Below are 16,494 nucleotides of genomic sequence, written 5' to 3' on the forward strand. Positions count from 1 at the left end.
TTTAGATACATTATCTTTTTTATTTTCACTACCACTACCCCAGTGAGAAAGAAAATGGAAGACACCAAAAAAAATGCAGGAATTATAATCAACCAAAATAAAATCTAAACTACTGTTTCATTCAGATTGTAATGTTGTTTCACAATTATCATTTCAAACAGATTGTTTACAAACTCAGTGTTTATGATAAACTATGACATCTCTTTGAGCTCCCAGCAATGTCATGAATTACATTCTCATTTTTCATGGTTTTAAACTTAAGGGTTACATGATTAAAATAATAATAAACAATGATACATACTAAGAAGTTATGGGAAAACATAAAGCATTTATTACTTTATCAGATTCCATACACTGTAATGAACCTCTCATTGACCTAGCACAGTGAGGAGATCACATGCTCTTCAGAGATTGATTCTCTATAAAATGTATGCGTTTAATAGAAATCTTTAGAAAATGTAACTTTCCTATTTGGGGAGATGGTAATGTGAAATAACAAACAAAACAAAAGCCATCATTCTTCTGTGCTAATATTTACTTTAAATTCCTACTTTTGCTATGATGGAGTTATGGGGAAGCTGTGGAGAAACAGGAACAATAGAAGAGGAGGATGCAGTGGAAAGAGATTTCTTCAGCACCCTTTGCCTTTCCCTTGGATCCCACTCAGGAAAACTCAGTTCAATAGGTGCATTTTACCCTTACCTGTGCCTCAGCACATCCCCGAACTGCTTCCTCAGGGAACAGCCCCATTTTACTTCCAACAGAGAACATATACCTTCAGAACAATTGTACACTGAGATTCACCACTAGCATACTTTCAGTTCCTCAGATGCAATTATAAGGCCTCAGGATTTAGGATAACACAAAACCTCACGGCATGCTTATAATAGGGCTGAATTCATTGAATCGAACTGAATCAGACGTGTGTTAGACAGGAATGACAGCCATTATAGTCAGGTCCAAAGAATGAGCCCCAAACTCATCCAGCAAAAAGAAATCACCCCAGCAAGTTTCCAGATGACTCCAATGCAGAGCCCAGCACCCAGCCTCAGTGAGACACAGAGGAGCCTTCCCAGCTGCTTTTCTAAAGAAGCCTGGACAGCCTTGGACTCTTTCTCTGCGTTGGCCAATATGAGTCTGGAACAGGGCCCTGTACCAGATGAATTAGCTTCATCCTGCCAACTGCTTCTTGGCTTGAGCAGTTGTAGGAACAGCTGGTCTTATAACACAGAGTGAGCCCTTGTTCTGAGGTAGGAGAGCTCTGCATTCTGTGAAAAGCTTGTAAGTTTGGGTCTCTATACAACTACCTTCATGAGCTTTAACCTGAAGGTTTGGTGTGTTGTGCTTGCTAGTCATGCATCTTGCAAAGAACCAAACAACCTATGAGAGTTTTACCCAGAGGAAATCTTCCTGCAACTATAAAAATCACCTTTATCCAATTCTTTGTCTCAATCAGAAACTGAAGAGTCATGGGATAAGAGATCACTTATCCCTGAACCAGTATAACTAAAAATCAACCAAATTCCAGGAAAGGTAGGTCGAATACAAGAATTTACTCCTGCTCCCCTGGCCCTAATAATCCAGTAAAGCGATTTCTTAAGGCATAAAACTGCTAGGATAGTAAGAACAGGAGAGAAGAGACAACAGTAACAAAAATTCAGAAGCTGTAAGGTGGACAGAGCTGAATCTTAATTGGCAGTGGAGAAGGCCAAGACCAATCCAATTTACACCACAGAATTCCCAAAAGGCCCTGGTGGCATTACTGGAAGTAGGGAACAATGGACAGGATGAACTAAAATAAAGAGGATCTGTTGAACTTCTTTCAAGAAATAGCTAGATTCCTCAGACCAGGCATCTACTCTGTAAAGCAGGGTGACCGCTCCTCTCCCATCTTGGCAAAAGATACATAAATATACAGAAAATATATTCTCTGAAAAGTCTAAAATGTAAGTCTCCGAGTGAGGGACTCAGCACAACTTGGGAGGGAGGGGTTCTGTAATGAAAACTAGGATTGGGTGGACACATGCGCAGAGATATTCACCCAAGCTCTTTCCCCAACTTGGTCCCCATAAAGATGGCAGCAGTGCCCAGACCCTACAGGCAGGTGACTGGAAGATCTTCTCTGGGTGATCTGAACAGCCAAGAAGAAACTGACATGGCTGGTTCCCCAAGGAAAGGGCTACTGACAGCACCTCTAGTGAAGCTATTTCCAACAAACCCCACTCATGTGTACCAGGCTCCAATTAGCCTTGCTCCAGTCCACCCCCTGCAATTCTTGAATACAGCAGACAGAGAAGGACAACCTGACATCTAAGGAAAGATTCTAAAATGAAAGAGTCCAAAACAAACAGAAAAATCAACTTGCATCACAGGGATACAATCAGCAGAACTCAGATTATGGGAAACACTATAGGACAAATGGTCCAGTTTCTTCAACAAATTAATTGCGCAGAAAAGAACAGAAGAAAATGGGGGAACCTATAGAGTGAAAGAGACTTAAACCACGTAACAACCAATTGTAGTATATGGACCTTATTTGAGTGCTGATTTAAACAATCCAATTGCTTTTTAAAAGTAAGGTAAGCAGAGTAATTTAAATATTGTTTGGGTATTTGATGATATAAGGAACTGTGGTTAATTTTGGGGGTATGGCATATTATGGTTATGTTTTTACAGTCCTTATATATTAGAGAAATACACTGAAATATTTATGGATGAAACGATGTGATGGCTGAGATATGCTTCAAGACAATCTGGGTGAGGGGCTGACTAAACAAGCATGCTCATGAGATGAAGGGAATGCAGGGATCTTTTAGACTCTCTACTTGATGTTTGAAATTTTCCATACCAGAGAAAAAAAACCATCATTAGAATCCTCAGAGAAAACAATGAAATTGTAAAACAGAAACAAAATAATATAAAAAGGGAACGTTCAAAGAAAGTTTAAAAGCCCCTGTAAATAAAAAAATAATAAGAGAAATAAAACATTCAGTAAAGAGTTGGAAAAAAATGATGGCATATTCCAGAGAGTACAGTGTAAAACTTTAGAAATGAAAATAAAGAAAAGAATAAAAAGTTAGAGGGCTAGTCCAGAAGGTCCAAAATCTTGGTAACAGTTCCAGAAAGAGAGAAAAGAGAAAGAGAAGGAAGGAATTCAGCAACACAACAGTGTAAGAAAATGTCCCAGAACTGAAAACCATGAATTTCTAAAAGAAAAGATGTACTAGCTGCCTGACACAATGGATGAAAAAAGGCACACAGCAAGAAGACACAGCATTGTGAAACATCGGGAACGAAGATTTGGCAAGTGTCCAGAAAAGACAAAATAAAAACAAAAGCCGTAGCTACATATAAAAGATGAGGAATCACAAGCATTTGGGACTTCACAACAGAAAAAACTAGAAAGCAGTGAAGCAAGGCCTTCAAAATTCTGAAGGAAAATGATTGCCAACAGAGTTCTATATCCAGCCAAACTACCAATCAATGACGAAGGTAAAATAAAAATATTTTCCAGACATGAAGGCCTCAAAAATTTTATTTCTATTTACCCCTTCTCAACAGCAAAAGCAAGGAAGTAAATCCAGAAAGAGGAAGAAAATGAAATACAGGGACCAAGGGATCTAGCAGAGAAGAGAGGTGGAGGGGATTCACAGGATGGTGACAAAGAGAGATTCCAGAATAAAAGTTTACTCTCCTTGCCTCAGTTCCCTTAAACGGGAACTGAGAACTGACAGTAGTTAGTACCTGCCTCACAGACTTGTCAGGATTCAGCATAAACACTCTGAGCAGTTTCTGGCATAGAGTAAGAGCCACAAGAGTTGTTCTCGTTATCATCATCGAAGAAATGACTCTTTATCCTATGTTAACATATAACTACTTGATATATTACAATAATTAAAAAGAAGAAACCAGTGTAAAACACAGGTCCAAACCAAACATATTTCCAGCTTCGGAATGACTGAAAATGGTCACAGACCATAGGGTTTTGGAGGTTAACAGGGTTCTGAGATTTTTCTAGCGCAATTTCCTTGTTTCAAAGGGTAGGGAATTGAAGCTTAGAGTAGCTAAGTAACTTGCTGGACTACACAACCATTCAGAAGAGGAGTTAAGATTAGCAGTCAGGTGTTTCATGTCAATGCACTGAAAATCACACGTGTAGCTACTCAAACTCCATCTACGGTATCGTCACAGGGTCAGCATGTCACACATACCAAAAAGTATCCCCACAGAAATATTTTATCCAACTCCTGTCATCTTACCCTAAAACCTGCCACTTGGCTCATGATATACATAAACAGAAAGACCACCTAGAAAGATCCAGCCGGGGCAATAAAGCAAGGAGGCTACAGTTGGGTTTACTGGTTAGGTTGGCAAGAGGAAGGTAATGTATTAGATTCACTGTCCTACACAGAGTTGTTTTGATTCTAGGAAGGATACCTCTAGTGGCTTTACACACAAAAGTATGAATATTAATCCCTAGCGCTGTGGACCAATACGGTGCAGCCTGGATGGGCATTTCTGAAGCCTGAGTAGTGGAACGGGTAGCAATGCACTTCCATCACAGTCTTCTAAGTCTTTCTAAAGGAATAAACACAATTTGCAGGATTAGTAGACATTTTGGTCACTGCTTCCAAGGAAACGATGGATCTGGCAATGAGGACTACTGGGCAAGCCCAATGAAGAGCGTGAGTGTCGTCAGGGGTGAAAGCACCCTGATACTGATACTCCTTTGAGGTCTGAGAGAGAAATCAGGCTGGGTGGGAATTTTCCTGGTATAAATTGGATGATCTGTCTTCATCTCATTCCAACTGAAATTGAGCCCTCTGTACATTTGCAGAAAGTCTCAACAGTTTGAGATGAACTTATTTCAAAAGAAAACTGCCCATTTTCTTTTCACTGACTCTCAGGGGGAAAGTACAGAATAATTTCTCATCTTTAAAACACTGAAAACTTCTATGCATCCTGAATATTTCTTACAAACAAATTTGCAGTTACCTTTGGATACAGTACGTGTTGCACAGCTATCCAATACCAAAGCGGTGACTGGATGGATTAAACACCTCAATATTTTCACCATTTATTGATAGCTGAGATTTGAAGTGACAAGTCGAGAGTCCAAAAATACAAAAAGTGCTATTTTCAAATCTTTTATCCTTTTTGCAAGTGCTTCTTTTGGTATGTTTGATTAATAAAAAGATTTTCTCCTTTCACTTTCTTATAAACATGAGGTGCTTCTTGGAAAGTCATTCAAACAATATAAAAGGATGCACTGTAACTTAGCCAAGGTAGTAAAACATACAAAGAGATAAGAACTATTTCGAAATGTTTCCAGTGTCTTCTGTGTATGAACAGAAACATACAGAAAATACAGCTTTTAAATGAAAAGTACGGCAGTGTCAACACTCACAGAAAAAGTAGGATTCCGGTATTTGCCAGGGCGAAGGAGAGTCCCAAAATCCCGCTACCTATAATGGCGTTGCTTAGGTTAAAAACAGACATGCCCACGGAGGCTGTTCCTGGAATCTGAACAGAGACAGTCACACTAAGCAAAAGAGTCCTCAGGACAGATCGTCACACCAAAGCCTTTAGAGAAAGCACTATCAGGAACCAACAGGGAAATGAAATTCAAGGAATCCTTTCTTAGTGGTCTAGATATTTTTTTAAAATGGGTTTCAGGAGAAAATACATAGGCTCCGAGGAATAACCTGGTAAATAGTATGTTTTTGGTACTATGCTGGATGAATTAAAAATCTGTCACAATTTATGTAATTTTAAAAAATAAGCAAACTTTATGCTAAGGACACTTACATACTCATCACATTTCTTTTTTTCCAAATGGCTGTTCGTGAGACTCCTTCTACTTTCACGATCAGAAATAAACTTGCTGTAAAGAGACGTATTATGATTTAATTTCATGATAATGACTTGAAACTTAACATCATGACTAAATGATTTATTACTTACCAAAACATCACGCACAAAAAGTTATCAACCAGTTACTTAAGAGTTTATAGTCCTATTCAACCACTCTCCCTACCTCATTTTTGTTTCGGTTTGGGTTTTTTTTGCCAGTGTTAGTTGTCCACATTCCTGTTTTACCAAATAAACTAAACGTGCTCCAAGGGCAGACACTTTGCCTCATTCCTTTTTAAATCCCTCACTCTACTTGGCACAAAACAATGCGAACAGCAGGTGCTCATCTTGAGAGGCAATGAAAGACAACCGTAAGTCAAAAAGAGCTACAGATTTTGAATCATTTTAATACTAATAAATTAAAACACTATACGCAATGCAAGTTAACTTTGACATAGGTTGTTCTCTAATGGAAAATTAGATGATGTCAAGCATACTATAAAGCTGGCATTTGAAAGAACAGTGGAGGCAGGATTCCTTCTGAGCTCACATTCCTGGAGCACAAAGTTATTACATAGGAATTCCCTCCCCCCCGGGGAAAAAAGGAAAACAACTCTTTTCCCATCACACATTCTTTCAGCACCTGCTTATATGCAAGTCACTAGACCAGGCAATGAGGGAGATATGGGGGTGTGTAATAAGTGATGCAGCAGTAGCCCACAGGAAATTCTGGTGGAGGAAGCAGGGCATATGGTCCATGTTTAGGGGCAGAGCTAGTAGGGCTTAAAGCAAGCATGGGATTCAGAACGTGAGTTCAAATTCTCACTTGCTCTGAGGGCCTGAGTATGCTACCCCAGTTTACTGATCTGTGAAATGGGAACGACACTATTATATCATCTCCTAGTATTACTGGGAGAATTAAATGAGAGCACATGGGAAACATGAGTACAGCTCCAGGCACACAGTAAGAGCAACACATGGGAAAGATGCAGACAGGGTGGGTGGAGTAAAGTATCTACAAATATACAGAAGGAAGAATTGAGAATGCTCTAAGAACCAGCAAATACATTCGGGATTAATATAAGAACTTTAAGTGCTATTGTCAAAGAAAAGTCTATTCATAAGCAAACTGCTACATGTATTAGTTAAGACATGTTAGGGGTGCTTTTTGGCTCTCCTTCTGGAAATTTTATTATCTGGTCTAAGTAAGAAATAATCAGTGTGTTTTCCACTAATAAATATAAAGCCACTTGAATTGGACTATCTTAAAGAGGCATATATCTTTAAACTATACATTATATTTTCATATGCTTTTTTTAATGAGGCTATATTTCACCATAAACCATGTTTTAATGAAAGATATATATCATTAATGTTGGTTTTATGTGTCTACCGTTTTCATCTTTAATCCATATTCTTCGGGTTTGCATTATTTCGCCAGGAGAAACCAAAGGCAGGCAACATTGATACTATGAACTTCCCCTGAGGCCACCACCTGGTATGAGGAGCACAGCCTGCCGTTTATTTCCTTCAGCATCTGCCTTTGCCTAGGACCTGTCCAGTGACTGTCAGAGATGAAAAGGAAGTGAAGAAAACCTTGGTCTCCTGAAACCCAGGAGCTGACATTCCAGCTGAGGAGAGACCAGACCAGCTAACACCAGAATATGAACATCAGGCCATGCAAAATGGAGATGAGATAAGGAAGCCAGAGAAGGAAAAACCATTATTGGGTGGGATTAGCCAGAGGAAACTAAAAGGCCGAGGCCTGAGAAACTGCATTGCAGGGTCTTAGCAAGAGAATGACATAATGAAAGCTGTGTCTTTGGAGACCCATCTGGCAGTTCTCTAGCCTTGGCTCTTCTTTTGCCCTTAACATTTTAAATCTTTCCAAAGAACTGAGGTTTACAGATCTGGCTGGAGAGGGACCGGGAGAGCAGCCTTCCTTTTCACCCAGGTGGCCCAAGGAAATCAGGGTGCTGGACTTTCCAAACTGAAATTGACTCATATTTAGTGTGGCTGTTGAATAAAAGACTGTATACAATCAGGCTAATTTTATCAATCAGCTCAAGTCTACCAAATCATTATCCAGAAGGTCCCCTGTTTGCTTTCCTTGCAGAGAGGCTTGCTTTTCAAAGAGAATCTCCATTATTTTTAAATTAAGGGGAAAGCCCGAACATTTTCAAATAAACTAAACCAAACACCAGTAAACCTCCTATTATGGCAGATCTAAGTTCCTGGCCTGTCAATGCTCCCCGGACTTGTGAGAAGAACCGGATCAAGGCACCTGGATGCAGGGGCATTCAACAGGGTCAAACACTGCAACGGAAGGGGAGGAAGAAGAGGCCCCTGCATGCTTGCCAGCTCTCTGCTGCAGCACTTCTGCAGGATGAGAATAATGCAAGGGACCTGCAGAGCTGTTGTGATGAGTAACCATGAAAAAGCACATTAAAACACATTGTGCTTTGAGTGCTTCCCGATTCTGCCTCTGTCTACTTTCTACAGCAAGACTTAATAGGTTTTCCCAAAAATCTTCACTGGTGCTCCCACTGGAAAAGTTTCAAGTCCAAACTGCTCGCCCTGCAAATTCCAGGTACTGCTGAATCTGATTTTGCTTCACTGTTCAATCTTGGCTCCCCTGCTCTTCCAAATGGTCTTCCCAAGAGGCGGTGAGGATCAAGATAAGACCAGGGCATTCTGGGAATAGAGACTGAAAAACAAGTACCGCTAGGAATCCACTCTCCCCTCAAGAGACACCCCATCCTCCTCTCTGCCAATGCCTTCCTGCCCGTTCACAACCCTCATCCTCCATGAGTCTGCTGATGTTCTGGTTTGAACGCAGTTTTCTGACTCTGACCTATTTACGATTTTTCTGTAGCATAGACTGCGGCACTAAGCTCATCTTGCATCCAGAGTGGTGGTGTCATGTTCTCACTCCCTTAGCTCCTCCTTCTATGTACCTGCCCATGCGTTAGCAACTCAGAGGAACCCTCCATAAACCAAAGGTGCCTCTTCCATTGAGGCACTAGGGAGTAGCTTAGGCTGCAGGGGAAATCTCGCTCAGTAAGAACGGAGTACTCAGAGAAAGCCTCTGTATTCTCTTTACGGTATTTCAACTTTTTCTTCTGTCTTTCGATCTTTGCTCTGTATTTCTGCAAACTTTTTTAAAAAACAAAATAAAACCAACCTTTTCTTTTTGTAATGGAAAAATCCATTTATAATAACCAGGTCAAGCAGCTTATTACAAGCTTCTGTTATCTCACCATTTAAAAAATGCAATTTCATGTTAAAAAGCACTGACCTCTGGCAAAGACCTCTTTACTGACATAAAAATGAGCCATTGGAGAAGGTGCCTTTGACATGCGGTCTTGGGAATGATAAAAGTATTATTAAAAAAGCATTTTCAGTGGGTCGTACTGTACCCATAAAGCAGAATCTGATCAACTCTTAGGTAGCCAATTGTTCTGTGAACAAAACAAAACAAAAATCTACAGTGGCTGTCATGCTGACCTTCAACAGACAAAGCCTTAAAAAGGATGTAGGCATTATACTGAGGTAGTGTGAAGGGAGACAAGCAATATAGAGCAGTTATTTAAAGCCAAAAATAAATCAACAACAACAATCCAGCTAAGATAATCTTCCTATTTTAATCTCTACCAATCAGGTTCTTACTAGATTATAGTGTTTCATTGGAGGATTTATAACACAAAAGAGATGAGTGGTTGAACTTAAATGACCTTTCCTAGCTCTTTCCCTGAAAGTCTAACAGTCTATAAAAAAGGAAAAGAGAAAAGGAGGAAAGAAGCATGGAAAACATGAAAGAATTAAAGAAATAGTAGGCATTTAAAGAGAAGACTGAGAGGTGAGAAAAGCCTTATCTGGTGGATAAACTCTACCCAAAACAGGAGAAAACAGATTTTCGTTGTAGCAGCAGCACTTAAAGCCAGGGAAGAATTTTCTGAAATGAAGACTGAATATGGGAAGAAGTGATGGTATCTTCTTCCCTAAGGTATAGAAAAGACATTAGAAGAAGAGAAGGGGTAACTTTTCAAGGGTCCTCCCAATGATACAAATGTAGTTCATGAACTCTGGAAGACATACAGGGACCAAGGAAAAAAAAGGCTGATGTAAGGTGTAGTGACAAGAGTTCCTCATTAAGAAATATCTTAATGAAAGACTCTCAAATTTTGTTAGAAGCTTCCTGGGTCATAACAACAATAACTATTCATGGAGGTTAGCACAACAGTAGATAAATATTAAAATATGTGAATATTTGCCTGGCTACAGCTAGGATAATCTATTAATATTTCAACGACTTTAAGATAACAACCAACAATCATCCCAAACCTTAAACAGTATTATTAGTCCTTGGGTGGAGAAGAAAGAAGTGCTTGCCAAAGAAAGAGGGTTGCACTTTTACTGTTAGAGACCTTCCTCGTACCAAAAGACTTACTCTTGCCAGACACCGTGTCAAGTGCTTTACATGAGTTTTCTCATCTCTTTTCACAGTAATTGCATGTGGTCAGTACTATTTTTAGCTCCATTTTGGAGAAATTAAGTAACTTGACCAAAGTTACATTATAACTAAACAGTTGAGCCATGATTTGAACCTAAGCGGGCTGATGGTATAGCCTGAGTCCTTAACCTACAAACAGCATTGCATTTAATATTCCCCAACAATCCCAGGAGGTCAGGTATTATTTTTATCCCTGTGTTACAGGGATGGAACTAAGGCTTAAAGTACAAGATCACACAAGACCTATGGATGGAGCCAGGATTCAATATAAGTTGAAATCCAAACCATGCACTTAACTGCTCTCTCTGTCTGTCTCTGTCTCTCTCTTTCATTTAACAAATACTTTGTAATGTCTGCCCTGCTCCAGGCACTATTACCATATCATTACAAGGTACAAGAGATATAAAAGTGATTAAGATGGGTCCTTCTCTCAATCAAGAAGCTCACATCTAGAGGAATGTCTAGAGCTCATTACTCAAAATGTGGTCCATGGACCAGCTGTAAGGGCATCACCTGGAAGCTTGTGAGAAAATAGAATCTCAGGCCCAGTACCAGAGCTACTGAATCAGAATCTGCATGTTAACAAGGTTTCCAGGTGTTTCACATGCACATTAAAATGTCAGCAGTACTGGTCCAGTGGACATTTCAAAAGGCTTTGCTTTGTAAAGCAATTATACTCCAATAAAGATGTTAAAAAAAAAAAGAAAAAAAAGGCTTTGCTGTTCCAGGTATAGGTTTCTATGACTACAACCCACAAATTAGGGCATGAAATAAAACAACTGAACTGGAATAAGAGCAGGTGTCCTAATGCCCAAATGGCTCTACTCTATTTTTAACTAAACTTAATAAAATGATTCTTAAGGTATCCTAGTAGGGAGTTTCCAGGCAAAGCTATCAGTTACACGCCAGCTAATGAGAAGTCAACATTTGTTTTCAACATTTTCTCTAGCTTCCTAAAAAAAGGCACTGTTACCTAGAAGTTCACTGATTTGGGAGTTGTTTCTCCTAGATTCATATGATTGGGTCTACCTTCCTCCCACCAATGTGAAAATGCTAACAGAAGAGTCAGAAGTATTAGGTGTAGCTTTGCAGAAATCACAGGTGAGGGTGGGTTGGGGGGGGTGTCTTTTTAAATTTTTATTTACCTTTTTGGCTTCATGCTGTAATACGTTGTTTTAAATTTTCATTGTTCTAGAGCCAGCAACGAAGCAAAATTCATAAACCATGTCAATGAAAGAGGGGAGATAAAATAAAGCAATAAATGCATCACACCACACTTGCGACAGTGGAACCAAATTCCAAAAAACCAGAGGCTGTACAGCCCACGTCTTAGTCATGGTCTCTGGGGAAGTGAGCTCCCCTGGCAGGCACCCCAAGGGGCGAGACGGGGTGCCTCCTCCTACCACAAGAGGTTATCACCTCCCAAACAATAATTTTTCTTAGTAAAACTTTTAAATATCAAGTTCAGATCCTAAGCTGAATATTATAAAAGACTCTCATTTTAAGGTCCTCAAGGTTTACACTGCTTTGGGAATGAAGCTTTGTTATAAACCTAAAATGTGCTAATTGTGAAATAGCTGGAACCCCATCCACCACCGTTAACTGCAGGTCAGCAGTGACCACAGAACACCCCAGGGGCCCAGAGCAGAAAATAGCACTGGTAGAGTTTAGCAGAGTTTAATTGATAGTAGAGACTATCTTTTTCATTCACGGCTGAGCATTTTAATCAGAGGCAGCAGGACAGAGAGGAAAGACAGGGATTTCAGACAGACCTGTGTGTGCCCTTGAGCAAGTTATCTTATTTCTCTGAGCCTCCATTTCCTTACGGTACACTGAATTTTTAAATTTTCCTTATTTGCAAAAGAATACATTGAATGATGTTATAAGGATAAGTGGTAAAATATGTAATCACACCTGGCACTCAAGAAATGGTAGTTATTCTTAATAATTACACAGAAAAAGTGAAAGAAGCAAACCTGAGTTCAAAAATAAGAAATATCACATGGTGAATGATACTTGGATGGCAATGAGGAAGTATTTGGGTTGGAGACTTAACCTCTGAGAACATGTAAGTAACAGAACACTCCTGAGTGTCTGTAAATGATGGCAGCCAAGTCAATTACACATTGTACCAGAATGCAGAGCAGATTATCAGAAATGATTTCTGTGAAGATGCCTGGTTAGCTGACATAATGTTTTCATCTTCCTCCCAATTTCCTTTTGACCCCGCTCCCGCAAGTGTAGCATGGCTGGTGTTCTAGTAAGTAGTCCCCGTATATTCCACTCTCTCCTCCCAGCCTTTTAGGAGGCCTCAGGTTTCAAACACACCTCACCACTAACTCCCAAGCTGGAGAGCTTCCTGCTAAGGGATCCATATAAGCTGGCTGTAAAATCAGAAGGTCAGAATTCACAGCAACATGGATGGACCTAGAGAGATCATCACACTACGTGAAGTAAGTCAGAAAGAGAAAGATAAATTCCATACAATATCACTTATATGTGGAATCTAAAATATGACACAAATGAACTTATCTACGACACAGAAAGAGACACAGACACAAAGAACAGACTTGTGGTTGCCAGTGGGAAGGGGGTGTGGGAGGGATGGATTGGGAGTTTGGGGTTAGCAGATGCAAACTATTATATATAGAATGGATAAACAACAAGGTCCTACTGTAGAGCACAGGGAACTATATTCAATATCCTGTGATAAACCATAATGGAAAAGAATATATGTATAACTGAATCACTTTGCTGTACACCAGAAAATAACACGACAATGTAAGTCAACTATATTTTAATAAAATATATTTTTAAAAATAATTAAAAAAATAAAATCAGAAGGTCAGAGAATGCCCCAAATCATTAAAAAAAAAAAAAAGATATTTGGTCCTACTCCTGTAACTTAAGAAACACAGGACCCAAGGGTTGGAAGGACTTGCTGAGGTCACAGCTAAGGGTGAGAGCTGCCAGGCCAGCATTCTTCCTACCTGCCCCCTACCTCCCCTCACTCACTGTATCTCTTCTTTTCTTTCTCTTTCATGTACTATTTCTCTGTTTCATGTACTGTTTCATCTACTATTTCTCATAGAGCCATTTGGCTCTGTGTTATTATTACTTAAAATCCATGTTACAAACGATGCTTGTAGTGACGTATTTGTCTTTTTAACATGGGAACATTGGCAAATGTGACTTTGACCATTCCTTGATTCACATGTGGGCAAGGCCAGATGACTGTAGTACACATTCAGATATGGCACGCAGTGAAATTCCAACACTTGGTCTGATTCATAAACACAGAGCTTTTGAAAAGTTAGGGCTGGTTGGGGTCCAATGTATTTATACATTTTTATTAGACTCAATTGAAAGATTTGAAAGGATGAATAAATTACTTTCCTATTTGCTTCATCTGCTATTGCAGACGATGCCCAACAGATGTCACATATGAAATTCAAATTACATCTTCAAATGGAGCATAACTTTAGTAATGAATAATTCAAGAGAATAACTGAAAACCAGAATGATATTTTAGAGACATTTCTTTCATTGGAGAGAAACTGTTCGTGGAAAAATACTCACCTATTTATCTGACCATTTTCTACCTCGGTGAAATCATTGGAATCATTGCTAATGTTATCATCTTCGGGCACTGTCATGTTTTGCAATTCAGTTAATTCGAGTCCACTTTTGAAATGCATCATGTTTAGAAAGTACCTGTCGTCCAAATCCTCCCTTGTTGAGTGTATTTACAAATGGATAGCAGCAAAAATATAAGGTTCACACCCCTAAAATACAACACAAGGATAAATAATTAAACATATGAATATCACCACTGATTACACATAAGCTATTACACACAAATGATTTGCTGATAACATCACTTTTACATTTTGCTATTCAAAGCATTAAAGCAATCTTGGTACATCAAGTTATAGAGGCTGTAAATTTTCTGTCTTTCATAAATCTTCCTCCGTTTTTAACTATAAAATGAGTCATGTCCCATAATCTTTATGCTCACGTTCATAGGAATACCATGTGATCTGTAGGCAAGAGAGATGCCCTTTTATGAAGCAGTGTGTTTAAAAGGAAAGCAAATAGGTTATCTTAATGCGTCAGACCCCAGGGCACACATATAGCTGGGTACAGACTGAACAGACACAAAAGCACCTCTGATTTAGCAATCCCAGTTTAATAAAAATGCAAATCCTCAATCAATGGCAGGATCAACTACCCAACCTGGAGGTCAAGCAGCAAAGGACAAATCTGTGTTTTGAAATTTAGCAAACAGTTTAGCCATCAACTGCAAGAGATTAAATCAGTCTCTTCAATGAAATCACTCCATGTCAGGGAATTAGGGAATTAAAAACTCATACTCAGGGGATTTAGGTTAATCCACCTGAAACTGTATTTCCTCACAGAAATGAAAGACTTGCCGTGTTCACATTGTGTCCCACATGGCTGACTGTGATTTAAATTTCTGAGTGGTCACCAATAATATATAAGGGGGTGAAGAGTTTCAGACACACAGCGTCACAAATCAAAAAGCAGGTGGCAACAGAGGTACAGTACTGTGATTTATTATAAAGAATACATATTTGCTCTTCGTTCCTATGTCTGGCTCACAGCTTCCCAAACCCTTAGGATTTCCTAAGTGTTGACAGTGATAAATGTCTTTTGGTATATTAATGAGGTGACTTTGGGAAAGCACCTACGGATGGGGGCTGGTTGCCAGTGGAGCCAAACATGTGATTAGAGGGTTGGAATTTTCAGTCCCACCCCGTGATTTCCGGGGAGAGGAGACAGGCCAGAGCTTGAATCAATCACTGGTGGCCAATGAGTTCATCAATCATGCCTATGTAATGAAGTCTCCATAGAAAGCAAAAAAAGGAGGAGGTTCAAATAATATCCATACTAGGGACCCAGAAATCCACCACGTTCTGGGCACCAAGCTCCACAAGGACTGAAGCTCCTGTGTTGAGGACCTCGCCCTGTGCATCTCTACCTCTGCCTGTTGATTTGTATCCTCTAATATCTTTTGGAATAAATTGGTAACCTAGTGAGTAAACGGGTTTTCCTGAGTTCTGTGAGCTGTTCTGGCACATTAATGGAACCCAAGGAGGGGGTCATGGAAACCTCTGATTTATGGCCAGTCAGGAGCACAGGCAATAACCTGGGTTTGTGACTGGTGTCTGAAGTGAAGAGCAGCCTTGTGGCATGGAGCCCTTGACCCGTAGAATCTCATTCTATCTACCGGTGGACAGTGTCAGAATTGAGTTGACAATTGTTGGTGTGGGGAAGCCTACACACACACACACACACACACACACACACACACACATTGGAGATGGGTCCAGGAACCCTTTTAAGAGGTGAATGCAACTTCAAAAGCAAGGCCTGTAAAGGTACAGGAGCCTCACTAAGATAATCTCAGTGAGGCGAAGGGGATCATGGAATGAAGCAGAATGTCAGCAAGATTTTTTTCTTTAATCTCCAATGGATGATCCACCTTGGATGATGTTTTGATATTCTGTCTGATCCTGAATTCCATAAGATAATTGTAACCTAGTTAAGAGTCAAAGCTCCAATGTGCCCATCTAAGCATCCTAGTATATCTGAAGAACCATTTTGCTAACTGATAATATTTTCAGGACCCCTAGAAAGTACCTTAGAATGATAACTTCTTTAAAATTTCCTTCCTCTCAACCTAGGGCCAAGATGGGAATAAAGACACAGACCTACTAGAGAATGGACTTGAGGACACAGGGAGGGGTAAGGGTAAGCTAGGACAAAGTGAGAGAGTGGCATGGACATATATACACTACCAGATGTAAAATAGATAGCTAGTGGGAAGCAGCCGCATAGCACAGGGAGATCAGCTCGGTGCTTTGTGACCACCTAGAGGGGTGGGATAGGGAGGGTGGGAGGGAGATGCAAGAGGGAGGAGATATGGGGATATATGTATATGTTTATGTATAGCTGATTCACTTTGTTACAAAGCAGAAACTAACACACGATTGTAAAGCAATTACACTCCAATAAAGATGTTAAAAAAAAAGAATTTCCTTCTTCTCTTCCCCACAGCTAGGCCCCACCTTACTCCTTTCCATTCACACTGTCTCTCCAGTCTA

At 39.8% G+C, this 16,494-nt stretch overlaps 1 protein-coding gene across 3 annotated transcripts in view; it reads right to left on the minus strand.

Moving 5' to 3' along the window:
• The window catches only part of SLC38A1 (solute carrier family 38 member 1), a 69,212-nt gene that overhangs the window by 37,287 nt on the left and 15,431 nt on the right, over window positions 1-16,494 (minus strand). For all 3 annotated transcript variants that reach the window (XM_059082091.2, XM_067009146.1, XM_067009145.1), the window contains 3 exons: window positions 13,946-14,151; window positions 5,809-5,884; window positions 5,408-5,523 (listed from right to left, as the gene is read on the minus strand). In XM_059082091.2, the coding sequence (XP_058938074.1) occupies window positions 5,408-5,523; window positions 5,809-5,884; window positions 13,946-14,067 (314 nt within the window). In that variant the 5' untranslated portion in view covers window positions 14,068-14,151. The remainder of the gene's footprint in view (window positions 1-5,407; window positions 5,524-5,808; window positions 5,885-13,945; window positions 14,152-16,494) is intronic.

Source organism: Kogia breviceps, chromosome 12, assembly GCF_026419965.1.
Source record: "Kogia breviceps isolate mKogBre1 chromosome 12, mKogBre1 haplotype 1, whole genome shotgun sequence".
NCBI classification, from domain to species: Eukaryota; Metazoa; Chordata; class Mammalia; order Artiodactyla; family Physeteridae; genus Kogia; species Kogia breviceps.